The sequence below is a fragment of the Carlito syrichta genome, unplaced genomic scaffold, assembly GCF_000164805.1.
Source record: "Carlito syrichta isolate Samal-C Ts95f unplaced genomic scaffold, Tarsius_syrichta-2.0.1 Scaffold309017, whole genome shotgun sequence".
Lineage (NCBI taxonomy): Eukaryota > Metazoa > Chordata > Mammalia > Primates > Tarsiidae > Carlito > Carlito syrichta.
Window position 1 is genome coordinate 312,892 of NW_007253113.1, and position 19,695 is coordinate 332,586.

The 19,695-nt window shown below is 39.5% G+C and overlaps 1 protein-coding gene across 3 annotated transcripts in view; it reads right to left on the reverse strand.

Moving 5' to 3' along the window:
* The window catches only part of PHLDB2 (pleckstrin homology like domain family B member 2), a 131,004-nt gene that overhangs the window by 60,509 nt on the left and 50,800 nt on the right, over positions 1-19,695 (reverse strand). For all 3 annotated transcript variants that reach the window (XM_008066589.2, XM_008066588.1, XM_021716850.1), the window contains exon 3: positions 5,804-6,187. In XM_008066589.2, the coding sequence (XP_008064780.1) occupies positions 5,804-6,187 (384 nt within the window). The remainder of the gene's footprint in view (positions 1-5,803; positions 6,188-19,695) is intronic.

Genomic DNA, 19,695 nt, shown 5'->3' on the forward strand with positions numbered 1-19,695 from the left:
ACAACTGAAAACTGAAAACAGCAGCCTAGTTGAGCAAATCATTGAAAGGAATATTTAAGTTACTCCCCCAAAACTGCTGAAGTTTAGTCTACCTAATTTATTTGACAATTCTAATAATTTTAAGAAGATATACATGTCATAGTCTGTATTCTTTATTCTTTACCCTACTTTGCAGCTCCTTAAGGAGATTAAACAATTGATAATGTAGTATCTCAGGTTTGTTAGAACAAAGGTACGCAGGCTGTCCAAGCACTGACATTTTGCTTTTTAATTGTCATCTTAAATCCAGTATCTTATCAACTAATAAAATAACTGCTGACCTTTCAATCACAGACAATAAAGCTCATTGTCCTAATACTTAGGTGCCTGTTTTAAGCCACAAGGAATGCCTGCAACAGTGAATGGTATTCCAAAATCACTGGCAAGTAATCCTAGCAGGAAAGCCTCATGAAGACCAGTATCCTGTTAGGTCACGATTACATATTAGGTTTCTACTTCCAACATAGTTTAAAAATATCCCCCTCACAGGTGGAAGCAAAGCATTAAGAAAAAAGAAAAAAAAACAACTAAACAATCTGCAAAACTATAAATTTTATAAGTAAGTAGGGGGTGGCTATGGTTAATAGTGGGAATTATAATTATCTGCATAATTCAAAGTTCTTAGAAAGTATATCATAATAGATATATTTAAGAACAGACAACCTAAGAGGTTGTGTATAGTAATCATTGCCATCTAAGAAGAGTTTGTGGGTTTTTCTTTCTAAGTTATTTATTAGAAGCAAAATCTTCAAGAGGCATTTGAAAACTGAAAGCTTTGTGGTAGAATGGTGTGAGGATATTGTAACCTCATTTATTAACCAAATAAAGAAAACCAACAGAGACAAGATGTGGTAGCCACTGAATAGCTTTAGTTTTACAATGACAGAGAATGCTGTCATTTTAAATATATCATGTCATTTTAATTTTCCTGGAATTTTTTTGTTTGTTGTGGTAATGGATAGGAATCTAATAACAGTGACATATTTTATTTTTTAATTGTTCTCTTTTAATTAACTTTTTTTTTTTCCAGAGACAAGGTCTTATGCTGTTGCTCAGGATGGAGTACAGTGGCAGGAACATGACTCACTGTAACCTCAAACTCCTGGATGCAAGCAAGTCTCCTGCCTCAGCTTCCCTAGTGGCTAGAGCTACAGGCACGTGCCACCTTGCCTGGCTAATTAAAAATTTTTTTTGTAGAGGTAGAGTCTCCTTATGTTGCCCAGGCTGATCTGAAACTCCAGGCCTCAAGTAATCCCCCTGCCTTGGCCTCCCAAAATGTTGGGAGCACAGTGTTGTGCACAGCAGAGTGACATGTTTCAATCAGCACATAACTCATGTATGTGCATCTCCTAATATGCTATCTTTGAGGTAACTTGATCCACACAGAGAAAGGAGAGAGATGATTGGGACAAGACACTTTTTCCACCTGCCTCTTTTTTTACAGATCTCTTCTTAGAACCCTCTTTCTGCCAAGGAGGTGGTGTTTGTGTGGGCTTTCCACTGTGGGTAAAATGTTTCCTCGAAAGGAAACGGATGAGCTACTGTTCAGTCAGCTTCTACCTCAGGCGGTGGAAGACAGGTTCACAAAGGCCAATTAAAATTAGCATATTTCCAAGGTCATCTGCATCTTTTAGTAAAGCAAGTTCCAGATTGGTAAATCTCAAGTTTCCTAAACATCATTAAAAATCATTGTTTCATTCAGTTAAATCAGCTTAGAGTGTGTTTCACATTCTTCTCTTCTCCTCTTATCCCAAAATGGATTAATAACATTGCACTTTGTTAAGCAAATAATTCAGCGCACAAATTACTTGAAGAAGAAGAGCATCCAAAACAAATGGTCGGGAGGTGTTTGTAAAGAATCTTCTATCTCCTGTCTCGAGATAATATATGTCTGTCTCTTTGGAAGCCATCAGTCTCTCACTTTCACTCTGTCTAAGCTGTGTGTGGTAACCTGAGTGCCCTTGATATTTCCTGCCACCAAAAATTGCAGTCTTATGCCTCTTGCAATAATGGATGTTGCTCTAAGCTTCAGATACCTCTTATTCCTCAAGAGAATACCTGAGCAATTAAAAACATTTGCCAAAATCTGTGTACACATCAACAACTTTTCTATCATAGCCCTCTCCAGAAGAAAACTTGTCTCCCAAAAATAGTCTTTAGAAAGAGCACACCAGCCAATGTTTCTAACACAAAATGGGTAGATCTATATAAAGGAAGAAATGTGGCTGGGCTTGATGCCTCAAACTTTAATCCCAGCACTTTGGGAGGCCAAGGTGAGAGAATCACTTGAGTCCAGAGGTTCAAGACCAGCCTGGTAACATAGAGAGACTCTCATCAAAAAAATAAAAAGAAAGGAGAGAAAAGTGAAAAGATTAAACATCAAAAGGAAGCCGAGAATTTCTAAAGGAGCCTAGTGGCTGATGACAACAGTTCAAATTTTTGAATGATAGGCCATTTACTTTGACCAACAATTTTGATTTTTCTCTGCCCCCTTCCTTTGCCTCATCCCAGTTTCTAACAGTTGCAACTTTCTGGCCATGGAGACAGATATTCTATTCCAAATTATTCTCCACTGAGAATGAGTAAGGTAGACATGGCAGAAAAAAGAAAGTAAACATAGAAAAAAGAAGGAATCGTGCACAAGATGTGTTTAACAGTTCAGAGTCCTGATGGATATGATGGGAGAACTCAATACATAAGGACTTCTGACCAGGAACATTCAGTGTAAAAGTCTTGCTGTAGCCAGGCTCGGTGGCTCAGCCTGCAATCCCGTGCCTTGGGAGGCTGAGGTGAGTGGATCGCCTGAACCCATGGGTTCGAGATCCGCCTGGGCAACTTGGCGAGACCTCATCTCTACAATAAAATAAAAAAATCAGCCAGCACGGTAGCGTGTGCCTGTAATTCCAGCTACTCAGAACGCTGAGGCGGGAGGATCGCCGGAGCCCAGTGGGTCGAGGCTGCGGTGGCCAAGAGCGGCCACTGCACTCCAGTCTGGGCGACAGAGTGAGATTCCAGCTCAAAAAAAAAAAGTCTTGTTGCAGTCAATCAAGCAAAAATAAAAACAAACACACAAATTCCCCTGCATAATGCTCCATGTGATGAATTGCTGCCAGAGTTTATCACCGTGATACATCTTTCTCTCAAAGAATCAGTATGCAGCTGGGTGTGGTTGCTCACACCTGTAATCCCAGAATTTTGGGAGGTGGAGTTGAGAGGATTGCCTGAGCCCAGAGACCAGCCTTGGCAGCTTGGCAAGATCTCGTCTCTACAATAAATCAAAATTAGCTGGGCATGGTGGCGTGTGCCTGTAATTCCAGCTACTTGGAAGGCTGAGGCGGAAGGATCACTTGAGTCCAGAAGATCAAGGCTGCTGTGGCCGTGAGCGTGCCACCGCATTCCAGTCTGGGTGACAGAGTGAGACTCTAACTCAAAAAAAGAGAATCAGTATGTTTCCTTCTCTTATAATAAAAGATTAACTAAAGGCTCTTGCAGTTGAATCTAATTGTAAGAGTTAATTAGGTATGTTAATGAATTATCCTACGTATTCCTAAATAAATAAATCTACCTTGTGATTATGGTACTTGCTTTTTTCTCCCATTTACTATTTTTGGGGTTCTAATTTTAGTCCAATATAATTTATATGCTATATGCTTTATTATAAGCTCCTTTAAATCCTTTTTAAAAGGAAAAGAGGTGACGCAGGAAGTTTTTTGGTAGGACAAAATTTAACCTGTGAAAAAATTAATACCAAGAGATTTTCCTTGAATCTCAGGATTCCTTCAGGATTTAAGGAATCCTGAAGCTCAGAAGACATAAACTAACCTATAGTCAGAAGTCTATGTAATAACTATGATTGCAAACAAATTAAAAACATCCGCCAAACTATATGTCCAAAAAAATCATAAAGTCATAGGGATGGTCATTCATGATAAAAGATGAATTTTCTTACCACAAACAGCTCTTGCCACTTGGTAAAAAACAAAACAGTTTAAGTGGGTCAAAAAATTCAACTAAATGGAAATATGAAAAGATGTTTAACTTTATATATAATTTTAAAAAGCAAATTAAGATGCCTATTAATCTGGCAAGTTGAAAATGTTGATAGTATGCAATTTGGCGAGTGTATAAACTGTTCGTGAAAGTGTCCCTTGGAAATAAACTCTTTTGAGAGTGTAATTTGTAAATACTGTTTAAAATGAATAATACACAAATTATTTGAGCAATTCAATTTCTAGTAAGTAATCCTATAATACATTTACAGAATTGTGCAAATATATATGTATGTAAAAAACCTAGAATATTTGCTGCATATGGATTGTATTAGCAAAAAAACTGAGAACAACTTAAATGGTACTTCCAAACAAAATACCATTCAGCCATGAAAAAGAATGAGGTAAAGCCATGAATACAAATATGAAAAGACACCTGAGACATTTAAGGAGGAAAAAAAATGCAGAACACTATGTGTGTGTACATATGTGTCTATGCTTAGAATATATGGCTGTATATATTAGGAAGGGAGATAGACACTTTTATTTTTATTTATTTATTTATTTATTTTTTACTTTATTTTATTTTTTTTGAGTTGGAGTCTCGCTCTGTTGCCCAGACTGGAGTGCAGTGGCCGCTCCCGGCCACCGCAGCCTCGCCTGCTGGGCTCCAGCGATCCTTCCACCTCAGCCTTCCGAGTAGCCGGAATTACAGGCATGCACTACCATGCCCGGCTGATTTTTTGATTTTTATTGTAGAGATGAGGTCTCGCTGCCCAGGCGGGTCTCGAACCCGCGGGCTCAGGCAATCCACTCACCTCAGCCTCCCAAAGGCGCGGGATTACAGGCTGAGCCACCGAGCCCGGCTACTTATTTATTTTTTAAAGACGGTCTCACTCTGTGGCCCAGGTTGAGTGCAGTGGCCTGATCACAGCTCACTGCAGCCTGAAACTCCTGAGCTCAAGTGTTCCTCCCTCCTCAGCCTCTCAAGTAGCTAGGACTACAGCTAGGACACCACAACACCTGACTAATTTTTTTTTTTGTAGAGATGGAGTTTCACTATGTTGCCCAGGCTGGGCTCAAGTAATCCTCCTGCCTCAGCCCTGCAAAGTGCTGGGATTACAGGACCATGCTGGGTGTACTTTTATATTTATTTATTTATTTATTGAGTTGGAGTCTCTCTGTGCCAGTGAACAAACAACTGTCGATGAGGCTGAAGGGAAGTGGCACACTCATGGCCACTGCAGCCTTGACCTGCAGGGCTCAGGTGATCCTTCCGCCTCAGCCTTCCAAGTAGTTGGAACTACAGGCACATGCCACCACACCCAGCTAATTTTTTGATTTATTGTAAAGATGAGGTCTTGCCAAGTTACCCAGGCTGGTCTCGAACCTGTGGGCTTGGGCAATCCTCTCACCTATGCCTTTCAAAGTGCTGGGATTATAAGCGTGAGCCACCAGGCTCGGCCTGGTTGCACTTTTAACACGTTTTACACCTGCTTATCTTTCAGGTGTACAACTGGAAGAAGGTAGGAAAAAGAGAAACTTTTTCTTTCTTTCTACTTTTCTGTGCTGCTCATTTTTTATGGTACAAATTTGTTATTTTATAGTAATCACCCTAATCTGCTGTATCTTGTTCAGCTAAGGACCTCTTAAATTGAAGCTGCACTAAACACACTCTGGAAAATTAGCATAATAAAAATCTCTAGTTTCCAGGTTAAAGCATATGCACACGCCCCAGGCCCTAAACTGTAGTCTCTTTGCTCTGCCGGCATTACCTTTGGTAAGATACTGAGATAAGAAGACTCGCTGGACGCTTTCAGAAAGGCAGAGGATAGTTGTGGGGGAGTCCGGGCGAGATCACCAAGCAGTTCATCGTTCCTGATACTCCTGGGGGCAAGGAAGCTGGCACTGCTCTGACTGAGACTCCCGCAGCCTGCCAAGTCTGCATCGTGGAGTGAGCCTTTCTGGTGGCATCTGTATCTTGTGTCAGGGCTCACCAGGGTTTCTTCAAACACAGACTCCTCATCAGAGAGCTGCAGCTTCTCAAGCTCCTTGTTGATTTTCTGCACATCTGCCACGGTGGTGCCAGTGGACAAACGACTGTCCAGCCTTGTGTATTCAGCACAGAGATTGAGGATGGTCTCCAGACGCTGTCTCTCCTAGAACACAGAGAGGAGTGGGAGGTCAGTGAGTTTGTGAGAATGGATACAACTCCAAATAAAAAGACAGAAGAGGTGGGACTACTGGTTTCACTGCATACATAAACCCACAGACACTCAGCTGGTGGTGAATTTTCATCATCTTTTACAAATGTATCTAAGGATCCAGATGAAACAGGGGTTAAGATCCAATTTTCCTTCCAAACTCAATTCTGGCTTTAACTCTCTTCTCTTTATTGGTATATCCCAGGGTTGACTCAGTCTTTTCTTGTTTATCAATTCTCCAAACACTTTAAAGTGTCTATCACCTGGGTTTCCTACCTACCCTCCTTCCCATTCTCTACTATCTACCTTCGAAAATATCTGGCTCCTTTATCACTACTGACTTAGCACTTGTGCTTAAAATTAAATCTCTAACTTCCTACAGAAACATTATTCTACTGTCAGACATACAAAGAAAAAAAAGACTACTTAAAAAAATCTTGTAATTTAAAAGGTCTATCTAGGTCATCATTTTTTTTTTTCTTGAAATACTTCAAAATTTTCAAAACTTTTTAATGTCTGGTCACTGTGTAAAGATTTTTTTTCCATTAATATCTTACATCAATAATTATCAAAAAGTAGGAATGCTGCACTAAAATGAAAAACATTTCATATCTAGTCTAGATAGACATCTGTAGCTCAGATTCTGAGATAACTAAACCTTTGATTCATTTAGGTGGAAAATAAAATAATTTTTTTTTAAATCAATACATAAACCATTGATGTCTATAACAGTACCAATAACTGACATCTCACTAGACTCCCTATACACAATGGGTAGACATTTATGATTTTTAACTTTATGTAAACTAATTACATATTTGTGAACAGCAGGAAATAATTTACAATGTTTCTCATAAGCCTACACAGAACTGTCTGGGGGTAAGGACTCTCAACATCTACACCCTTCACATTAATCCCAATGGCACAGTGAAAGAGAATGGAAAACAAAAACCATCTGTTGTGATCGCATTGACCACATTGAGAAGAGACTTCCCTCCATAGAAAAAACAGTTTCCAAACTGCTTATCAGTAACAAAATAGGAAAATATTAAGCACCACTGGGCTGCAGTTTTCATTCCAATTGAAACAAATATGGAAAGACAAAATCCAGAAGATAGTTAGCTCTTTGTTAGTTGTAGTAGCAATAAGTAGAAAAGTTAAATAGGAACAAACCAACGTTTAACTCCCTGGCTTTCATTAAATACTTTACTTAAATGCCAAGACAGAGTCACTTATAGAGTATCTGACTTATATCCGCCCTCTAAAATAACTCCTCCGCCCCCCCTAAAAAACATAAAAGAGCAAGGCTTGATCAAAAGGACTATTAAACGGGTTCCTATAAGCTCGCACCTCCCTTTCACTGCCCGAACTTCTGGACTCCAGCTGCAGCTCCGTCCTCATGGCCTCTTCCCACGGCAGGCACTCATAGCTACACTCCCTCATCCCAGGCTCTTCTGCAGCTTGTCCATCCAGGAGCCCTGGTGCTTATTTATCTCTGCAGCTGCCACCAGCTGCCAAGCCCTACCCTCCTCAGCTTTATAGGGAGGAAGTAAGGGGGGACGTGGACTTCATTGCCTTATTTTAAACGTATCCAGCAATCTAGAAAAGTCTACATGGGAACATGCAAAAACAACCTGCAAGGGCATAAGTGAGCAAAGAGACAGGGATAAGATATTAAACTTTATCCCTTTTCCACAGCATCTACAGTAGAAACTAATTTCCAAGGAAAAGTTCCTTTTCTAATATTTAGGTAATTAAGTTGAAGCATCTAAACTCAGTTTTACTAATCTTTGTAGATCATAATATGTGTACATTAGTGTTGGCATCAATTATATTTGGAAATCATCTGAAAGTTGTCAATTTCCAATGACCAAGGCTCTAATGAATAGTGTAGTCTTCAAAAGCATGAAGGTACTTCTGCCTAGCCTGGAATACACAGCAAAATTCCTCCCACATCTCCTTCCCAGAATAGTTTCTTTTGGTGCCAGTGGTATTGCTTAATTCCAGAGGGAATAAATGATCCCAGCCTTAAGATTAATGCTATTTCAGACAGCAGTATTCAAAGGCTTGTGCACAGGAAGTTTGGTCTACTGGTATGTGTTTCTCTCTATTCTTATCACCCCATTCACAGCCAATCTGTCTAAGCTTGAGTCACACACACATGCAGCACGGCTGCCCACGAGTTTAAAAGAAACCCAGGCTGCGCCCAGGCGCTACTGGCTCCATAAAAGCTGCACCAATGAAAAATAAACTGATGACGAGAAGTGCGTCAGAAGAAAGTCTGCAAGGCATTTTAGAAAGCACTACAAGAAGCCTTTAAAGGGATACCCTGAACTGAAATTACTCTCATAAGATAATTCTTCCCCCAGCCTTCTTCATTCTGGAGTCTTCTTCCTTCCCATTCATCGTGACAATATTCCAAAACCAGCATAACCAATCCAGACCAAGGACTCTTCAAGAATCAAAGAGGGAACTATTAATAAGTATGCAGAAACATCAAGTATAGACTGGGATTGTTCATGGAAAACTGTGATGTCTAGTTCATGACCTAGAACTTCCTTTTCTTTGAAGCTTCACCTAACAATCTACTAAGTCAGAAGGCTGCCCTCTTGGCGATTTCCAAATCCTATCCACCTTTTCTAACCAGTAATCTACTGTTAATCTTTTGAGAAGCCATCAGTACAGAGCCTAAATACCTAAATAACCCAAAACATTGGTGCTAAGGATTTAGAAAGCAGGTCACTTTGAGTAGAATTACTTGAAATACATGGTTTTTTTTTTTCTTTTTTCCTCCCTTCCTATTTCCTCTTTTCTCCATCTCTATATCCTACATATACCCAGGGAAGTTTAGAAGAGGACTCAAGATTTTAGAAAATGTACCTGAAGAAAATAGTGTGCAATGTTTTCTTTTAATGGTTAAAGAAAAAAAGGGAGAGTTGTGGCCTAAGGTTATGTTTTTTGACCTCAGAGCTCCCATCTTCAGAGGAATGTGTTGGCATCGTCCCACTGCAGCTTGACAGCCCTCAGGAGGAATATCATCCACCTCCTAAACCTATTCAGCTTCCTTGTATCCAACACCAGCCAGTCTAGGTCATAGGCCTGTATATATACAGCACAAACAAACATTGCAGAAAACCAACTTCTGACAATTAAGCCCAGGTGAAATATTTATTAAAATCCTTTCGTTGCCATGAAGTATGCTGGGCCATTTATTACATAAAACAAAAGGGTCAGTCTTTAATGGTTAGAGATTATTTAGTTGAAAAGAGATTATTTTTTTCATTTCAGGAGGCCTTATTATAACTGATAAGTGTAGCTTTACTCCTCTCTTAAGCTAACCCTAGAGTTTCAATATTTCCATAATCTTCAGTTCAACAAAGATCTATCAAAATTAACTTGCAGGCTGGTAACATGTTGGGGATATATAGATGAAAAATAACAGCATTTCTACCCTCTAATCTTTGGCAAGAGGTACAAATAGGTGATTGGCTATAGAAGCAGTGATACCAGAGGTTTATAGAAAACCTAGGGATTTACATATGGGGAAAGAGTGAAGAGAAACAAATTTGAGTTGAGTAAGGATAAATATGGGACGGTAAGATGTGCAGGGTATTTTTGTGAAGGAACCACAGAAATAAAGGCAGAGAATTGTGTATCTATGCTCAGCAATCAACAACTAGTAAGTGGCTAGAGAGATGGGGCCTTTTGGGGGAAGAGGAATGAGATACCTGCATAAGAAAAGGGATCAACTTCCCAACGTCTATGGCATACAACCCTGAATGCTCCTAATCCTGTCATCAGAAATCAATCAACTTTCTTTGCATCAGGACTCAAGGGATCCCAATTGCTCCAAATAAACTTTTAGAATAAACCCACAGGATGCACCAGCAGGAGACAGAAATCCTGGTCTAAAAGCGAGAGCCAGAATGAGAAGAGATAGGGCTGACAGCAAGTATGCAAAATTTTCAGGACTCCGAGTATAAACTCTGATGTCTCAACGGGGCAGGACAACCAAAAGGGAAAACAGAGCCATGGCTCAAAGTTTGTTATGTGGACCTATTTGTTTTAAAGACAAATCCCAGCCGGGCTGTGGCTCAGCCTGTAATCCTGCGCATTTGGGAGGCTGAGGTGAGTGGACTGCCTGAGCCCGCGGGTTCGAGACCCGCCTGGGCAACTTGGCGAGACCTCATCTCTACAATAAAATCAAAATGAGCCAGGCATGGTAGCGTGCGTCTGTAGTTCCAGCTACTTGGAAGGCTGAGGTGGAAGGATCGCCAGAGCCCATCGAGGCTGTGGTGGCCGTGAGCGGCCACTGCACTCCAGTCTGGGTGACAGAGTGAGACTCCAACTCAAAAAAATAAAAATTAAAAATTAAAAAATAAAGACAAATCCCTTGGGGGTAATAAGTGGGTTAATTACAATAAGATCACCTCTTCCCGGGCACAGGGTAAGATGGCTCCTCTCTTCCCCATCCCCAAACTAGCTATGGTACTCAGAATTGCTTTGGCCAATGAAGTGTGAGAAGCAGTATGTGTCACCCCTGCATAAATAGTCAGCACATGATTCATGACACGCTTTGCTTTCCCTTGGAAGAATGACACTCCAGATGGTGCCAGTTCCATCAGCCCGGGCCCTCAGTGAGGTACATGGAGCAGAGGCCTCTTTTAATCCACGTTGGCCATGAAATATAAGAGAGAAAGAGACTTATGTAATTCTAATCCTCTGAAATAATTTTTTTTCTTTTTTTCCCTAGAGAAGCCCATTATAACTAATAAGTCATATTCAATTTCAGGCAGAAAACTATCCCAAACCCTGGCAGGAGGTGAAGGACTCAGGGATCCTACTAAAGTAAGCTCAGTTATTTACTGTGTAAAAAGAATTTGGCTTTGCCCAAAGAGATGTCTGGCCTTTGTCGTTGGATCCTGAGAGATAATCTATATCATATTCAACTGATAATCTTAAGTTTGGGATTGGTCACTCCAGAAAGACAAACCATGTCATTTAGTGTGGGAGCCTTGGGTCATGGGGTATCAGTCAACCCAGAAATAGATTAACTATGTGGGCAATTGTTCAATCAATGATGGGCTATATGATGAAATCCCAATAAAACTGTTAACAGGGCTTATGTAAGCATCCCTGTGTGTGAATACTGTCACATGCCAATGCCCAGTACTGGTAGAATAACACATCCTGACTCCACAGGGAGAGGACACAGAAGTATGGTCTTTGGAACCCTCTGAATTCTGCTGCATGTCTTTCTTTGGCTAATCTTTAACTGTATCCTTTTCCTAGAATCAACTGTAACTGTGACTAATAGCTTTCAGCAAGTACTGTGAGTCTTCCTAGTGAATTATTGAACCTGAGGGTGGTTTTGGAAACCCCTGAACTTGCAGTTGGTGTCAAATATGGGAGAAGTCTTGTGGGTGAGGAGACAGTGTCCTACAATCTTGTTAATAGCCTTCACATTTACCCAAACAGTGCCTTAGTATTTTTTTAAATCAGTTTAGGACTAATGACCTCATATGTACATGAAAATAAGGGGGTTTTAGTTTGGTTTTATAAATTAACTTTATGGAAGTCAGTTTAAAGTCCAGCTAAGAATATTTTATTTTGTAGACTGGCTGAGAAGTCTGCCCTCGGTCCTGTGTTTAGGAAAGCCTTGGTTTAAATAGCATGTGCCACCCTTGGTTTAAATAGCATGTGCACTCCATCGGTAGCGCCGAGCTGAAAAGAGGTATGCCTGACAAACCAAAGTGTAATGACTTTGTGTAACTATATCTGCTCTGGAGGCAACGGTAAGAGTTACTCATAATGTGACAGCTACTAATTGATCAACATTTGTTATGTGATTAATACTATTAATATTATTGCCGGGCTCGGTGGCTCAGCCTGTAATCCTGTGCTTTGGGAGGCTGAGGTGAGTGGATTGCCTGAGCCTGCGGGTTCGAGACCCACCTGGGCAACTTGGCGAGACCTCATCTCTACAATAAATCAAAAGTTAGCCAGGCGTGGTAGCGCATGCCTGTAGTTCCAGCTACTTGGAAGGCTGAGGCGGAAGGATCGCCAGAGCCCAGCAGGTTGAGGCTGTGGTGGCTGGGAGCGACCACTGCACTCCAGTCTGGGTGACAGAGTGAGACTCCAGCTCAAAAAATATATATATTATTAATACTTTGTGTTATATACACCTATTCTCCAGAAATAATGTACTACAGGAGAGTAAGACATAGGCAAGTAACTATGGACAATAGTTATTTCTCACTGATTTTCAGTACCTGCATCTCAAAAACACTCAATACACTCAAATACAAAACACACTGTCTAAAAAGACCAAGGTCATGCTGCTTAAACTCCCTAGACTTTCCTCCTCTATCTACCTTCATCTATCTGGTCCTCCTTTCTTCAATGCGCCATAGTGGCTAAGACCATGAACTCTGAAGCTAGAATGCTTGGGTTTGAATCCTGGATCTGTAGCTACCTGTGTGACCCTAGGAAAGTTTATGCAACGTCTTTGTCTTAGTTTCCTCATGTTTAAAACAGGAGATTACTACAATATCTATCCTATTGGTTTGTCATGAGGATTTGTGTGTGTGTGTGTGTGTGTGTGTGTGTGTGTGTGTGTGTGTGTGTGTGTGTAGTGCGCATCACTTAAGGACAGAGATGCCTTCTGAAAAATCTGTCATGAGGCTATTTGTCATTGTGAACATTATAGAGTGTACTTACACAAACCTAGTGGTATGGTCTACTACACACTTAAGGTTATATGGTATGGCTTATTGTTCCTAGGTTGAAAAGCTGCACAGAATGTTATGTACTGAATGTTGTAGGCAACTGTAATGAAATGTTAAGCACTTGTTTGTAACTCAACATAAAAAAAGATACAGACCAAGTGTAGTGGCTCATGCCTGTAATCCCAGCACTTTGGAAGACAGGGGCAAGAGGACTGCTTGAGCCCAGGGGTTCAAGACCAGCTTGGGCAACTTGCAAGAACTTGTCACTACAATAAATAAAAAATTAGCCAGGCATGGTGGCGCACCCCTGTAGTTCCAGCTACTTGGAAGGCCGAGGTGGAAGGATCACCCAAGCCCAGCAGGTCGAAGCAGCGTGGTCGTGAGCGTACCACTGCACTTCTGCCTGGGCGACAAAGTGAGACTCCAACTCAAAAATAAATATATAAATGTAAAAAGATACTACAGCAAGAAACATTATATTATAATCTTATGGGACCATTGTTATATATGCAGTATGTTATTAACCAAAACAAAATACCCACAGCACATAATGACATTTCGGTCAATGACAGACCACACATATAAAGGTGACCCAATAAAATTATAATGGTTATCATCTTCCAATCTCTAGCTGAAAAAGTAAAGGGGAAAACAAAGAGTATAAAAAAGCTGAAACATTCCTACTGCCTAGGGATAATGTAGCCATTGTAATGCCACACCACAATGTATTACTCTTGTGTTTATGGCAATGCAGGCATAAACAAAAATATTGCAAAATATGTTGAGGAGTGCCTAGCTTACCCACAGGGTGACTGTCTCAAAGGTACCTCAGAAACTATCTTGTCTTTTGATCTTCCTGTCCTCACCAATACAGAGCAACATATATTCCCTCCTGTACACTTGGAGTAGATCCCAGAAAGAATTACCCTGCAAAAACTCCATTCTCCTAGTCAGTATACACACTTCACCCTTGACATGAAACCCAGGCTTCTGTTCACGCTGCCCCTGGCTCCACCTTAACCTTCAGACAGCATAAGTGAGCATATGCTATGGAGTGCGTGCATCACTCAAATACCTGAGAAGCCTGTCATATCCTGCCCTTAATCATTCTCAGACAATGACATTTAGTTCTTTTAATCTTATCTCATGAATCGATTACTCACATACCTCATTGGTTTTAAAAACTACTATTACTCATCTGTGTCAATATCTCCCTCAAACCCTTTTGCCTCTGCTACTATTGCTTTTTTTTTTTTTTTTGAGTTGGAGTCTCACTCTGTTGCCCAGACTAGAGTGCAGTGGCATGCTCCTGGCCACTGCAGCCTCGACCTGCTGGGCTCCAGCGATCCTTCCGCCTCAGCCTTCCAAGTAGCTGGAACTACAGGCGTGCACTACCATGCCCAGCTAATTTTTGATTTATTGTAGAGATGAGGTCTCGCCACGTTGCCCTGGTGGGTCTCGAACTCGCGGGCTCAGGCACTCACCTCGGCCTCCCAAAGCGCAGCCTCCCAAAGCGTGCGATTACAGGCTGAGCCACCGAGCCCGGCTCTCTGCTACTATTTCTAGCAGGAGCTCATACTTCTATTTTAGAAGGAGCTTGTACTTTAAAAATAGATATAAATATAAAATAATATAATTTGTTTAATTATCAATACACACAATATATATATTTAATTAGTATACTTAAGTTAATAACATATTATATAATTATAGATTACCCAATACATATATGCTGAGGCAATGTCTATTTGTTTATATTTTCATTTACATCAAACATGCTCTGAAGTAAATTTAATTAATCCTGTTAACTTTTTTCCAAGAATATTTTCTCTACTTTTTCCACCTCTGCATTTTTTTAAGGCAGACTCAACAACCTCTGACCACAGTTACCATTTAACTAGGATCCTCTGTATTTTAGTCCTTTTCCTGATGTCTGTTTGCATCATTTTGCCACTTAAAATCAACCAGCAGATGTGTGAGTTATGAAATGTTTTACTTAGAAAAATATTAAGGTTGGAGGTGAACTATTCTTAAAGTACTAAAAGATATCATTTGAAAGAAAATGCCCATTATGAATAACTCTACATCATGTTTAAAAGGAAAAATACACTTTTCCTCTGTTGACTGAAAAACACTGGTTATAAAGAAAGAAAATTCATGTGATCAACATAATCATAATTTCCAAATAGCATCTCAGAAAAACATGCCAGATGTTTTTATTCTTACATAGACAATGTTCCAGAAGGAAACCTACAAGGTGCTTGAGCCTCCTGTTAAAGAAATTACGCTTGCCTGAGCTCGCGGGTTCGAGACCCGCCTGGGCAACTTGGTGAGGCTCATCTCTACAATAAAATCAAAAAATTAGCCGGGTGTGGTAGCGTGAGCCTGGAGTTCCAGCTACCTGGAATGCTGAGGCGGAAGGATCGCCGGAGCCCAGCAGGTTGAGGCTGCGGTGGCCGGGAGTGGCCACTGCACTCCAGTCTGAGCAACAGAGTGAGACTCCAACTCAAAAAAAAAATCTCCACATTTGAAAGCATATCCTATCTTTAAAAAAATAAGTAGTTTTTAATGCATAAAGAAGTTGATAGGGTAAAAAAAGTAGGAAAGCCTACATGTAAAAAAAAGGAGAGTGAATTGTCACATATCCAGTGAGAGTATTGTAATGCAGCTATTTATGAGTGATATATCAAATGGAAAATATATAAGTTCAAATTTAAAAAGCATACTACAAAGTTTTACATGTAGAAATGCAAAATAAACAAAGGCATGTCTTCTTTCTAAATTTGAGAATAATGTTAGGAAAGTAACTACAGGCATACCTCCCATAGTTGCACGTCTCTTGCACTTTTTTGATGATGCATCGAGAAAGTCTATGGGCACCATCCTTCTAGTAGCATGTGCTCACTTCGTATTTCTGTACCAAATTTTGGAAATTCTTGCAATATTTAAAATTTTTTATTATTATTATCTTTTTTATGGCAATCTATGATAGGCAATCTTTGATATGACTATTGTAATTGTTTTGGGCACTACAAACCATGCACATATAACAAGGCAACCGTAATTGATAAACATTGTGTCTCACTGCTCCGCCCACTGGCTTTTTCCCATCTTGTCCCTCTTCTAGGCCTCTCTATTCCAGGAGATACAACAATGTTAAAATTAGGCACCTTAATAACCCTACAATGGTCTCTAAGTGTTCAAGTGGAGTCACACGTCTCTCATTCTAAAGCAGAAGCTAGAAATAATTAAGCTAGATGAAGAAGACATGTTGAAAGCTGAGACAGGCTGAGTGCTAGGCCTCTTGCACCAAACAGTCAAGTTGTAAAGGCAAAAGAAAAGTTCTTGAAGAAAATTTAAATTGCTACTCAGAAAACACACGGATGATAAGAAAACAAAACAGCCTTATTGCAGATATAAAAAAAAGTTTTGGTGGTCTGGTTAGAAGATCAAACCGGCCACAGAATTCCCTTCAGCCAAAGCCAAATTCAGAGCAAGATCCTTACTCTACTTAATTCTGTAATGGCCGAGAAGTGAGGAAGTTACAGAAGAAAAGTGTGGAGCTACAAAGGTTGGTTTCTGAGGTTTAAGAAAAGACGCTGTCTCCATAATACAAAAGTCCAAGGTGTAGCAGAAAGTGCTAATGGAGAAATTGCACCAAGTTATCCAGAAGATTGCTGATGAAGATGGCTACACTAAACAGCATGTTTTCAGTGCAGACAAAATAGTCTTCTATTAGAAGATACCATGTAGGACTTTCACAACTAGAGGGGATAAGTCAATGCCTCGCTTCAAAGCTTCAAATGATAGGCTGACTCTCCTATTTGGGGCTAATGCAGCTGCTGACTTTAAGTCAAAGCCAATGCTCATTCACCACTCTGAAAATGTTAGGGCCTTTAAGAATTATGGTAAATCTACCTGCCTGTGCTCTCTAAATGGAACAACGAAGCCTGGATAACAGCACATCTGTTTATGGCATGGTTTCCCAAATATTTTAAGCCCACTATTGAGACTTATTATACAGAAAAAATATTCCTTTCAAAATATGATTGCTCATTGACAATGCACCAAGTCACTCAAGAGCTCTGATAGAAACATACAAGGATATTAATGTTGTTTGCAAGCCTACTAACCCAACATCACTTCTGCATCCCATGGATCAAAGAGTAATTTTTACTTTCAGCCTTTATTATTGAAAAAATAAATTGTAAGGCTATAACTGTCATGGATAGTTATTCCTCTGATGAATCTGGACAAAGTAAACTGAAAACCTCCTAGAAAGGATTCACCATTTTGGATGCCATGTGAGAACATGTGATTCATAGGAAGAGGTCAAAATATCAACATTAACAGGTTAGAAAGACGTTGATTCCGCCTCTCATGGATGACTTTGAGGAGTTCAAGACTTCAGTGGAGGAAGCAACTGCAGATGTGGTAGAAATAGCAAAGGAACTAGAATTAGAAGTGGAGTTTGAAGATGTGACTGAATTGTTGCAATCTCAAGATAAAACTTAACAGATAAGGACTTGCTTCTTATGGCTGATCAAAGAGAGTAGTTTCTTCAGAGGGAAATCTACTCCTGGTGAAAAGGCTGTGAATGTTGTTGAAATGACAGTAAAGGATTTGTAACTATATATAAAGTTAGTTGATAAGACAGCAGCAGAATTTGGATGAATTGACTCCAGTTATGAAAGAAGTTCTACTGTGGATAAAATGCCATTAAATACCATCTCATGCTACAGAGAAAACTTTTGTGACAGGAAGAGTCAACTGATGTGGCAAACCTCACTGTTGTCTTATTTTCAGAAATTGCCCCAACCACCCCAATATTCAGCAACCACCAATCTGACGAGTCAGCAATCATCAACATCAAGGCAACAGCAGCAAAACAATTATGACTCACTAAAGGCACCAGATAATCAGCATTTTTTATCAATAAAGTATTTGTTAATTAAGGTATACACATTTTTTTAGACATGCTCTTGCACGCTGAATAGCCTACAATATAGTGTAAGCATAACTTTTACATGTACTGGGAAACCAAAATATTCATGTGATGCTTTATTGTGATATTTGCTTTATTGCAGTGGTCTGGAACCAAACCCACAAAATCTCTGAGGTATGCCTGTATATTTTCCTTTCGCTTGGGACAAATTGTAAAACTATAATTTCTGCCTAGGATGACTTAGGCTTTGGTTCTCATGATGAGATGGGGAAAATGGCCTTTCAAAGCTCTAGTGCTGTTATTCTAGAATCAGAATGAGAGAATAATAAATATATGAGAAATGTGTTCCTTTTAATTCTATTCAGCATCTTCTTACAATTCTGCCTTTTCTCAAAATTCAAGTTACAATCCCAGTGCTGGGATATGGTTTTAGCAATTTTGAATGAGAAACATCAATTTATCAAAAGTAAAATTTCTCAACAGAACATGCCCCACAGAAAGATTCTTCCCTCCAGTCATAAACGTCACCAGAGCAAATTTTTTGGCTGTTCCCAACTTTAGAAAACTAAACACACTGACTTAGGCTTCTGGGAAGATGAATTAGAACATATTTTTTCCTACTCCTCCCACTAAATGTAACCAAAAGCCCTACACATTATACATAGGACAAATGGAAGAAGCCTCTGAAAGGTGGAAAAAGAAGGCAGATAAGCTAGGGACCTAGGAACCCAAGGAAATACACAGAAATGTGTCTCTGGGGTTTCCCTTTACCTCATATACCCCAGTCTTTGACCTGAAGGAGGGGAAGGAATATACAACCTGATCAATCTACAGAGAATTATGCTGAGTGAAAAAAGCCAAACCCACAGGATATACACTACATGGTTATATTCATGTAACTTTCTTGAAATGATAAAATTATTGAAATAGAGCAGAAATTAGCAGTTATCAGAGGTTAAGGAGGAGGGAAGTAGATGCAGCTATAAAAGTTCAATGTGAGACTTTTGTTGTGTCTGAACTGTTCTATATCCTCACTATATCAATGTCAATGCCTTGGTTGTGGTAGTGTACGATAATTATGCAAGACGTCACCATGGAAAGAAATGGGGTAAAGAATACACAAGATCTCTGACTATTTCTCACAAGTGCATGTGAATCTCCAATTATTTCAAAATAAAGAGTTTACTTTTAAGTGCTTTCTAATAGATCTTAACCTACACATTGAGATGGCAGAAACAATGTTTGTTCATTGAGAAAGTAATGAATATGTTTTTATTGTGATACTGGTTTTAGACTTTTTAAAAAAATCAATCTCAAACTTAAAAAATATTCTTAACAGCAAATATTCTTATAATCTTTTCTAGAACTAGGGAAAATTAACATTATAAGAATTAGCCAGCAAAGTTCCTAAACCTATTGGCTAATGAGAATTTTTTTAAGGTAGCTCAATAAACAGCTTTTAATTTGGATACTAAGTAATTTGTCAACAAATATAAGGACCACTTTTACTATGAGGAATCAGTAATCCTTCCTCATGAAACTCCCCTCCCATATACCTGTTGGTATCAATATATTTTCAATTTTCATTTAGTTTGTATACTTTTTCTATGAATTTTATTTCTGAAATTTATTTCTTCTTCAAAGGTAATTGTTCATGTATTCTCATTTTTTAAAAGAATGAGGCTTCTTCCCTGACATGGTAGCATAAGGGCCTCTTTTTCGTCTAAGTTGGTTTCTATTTTTCAGCTTTTAGCCCAATAATGCTAAACTGTGCTAAGATTCAGAACACA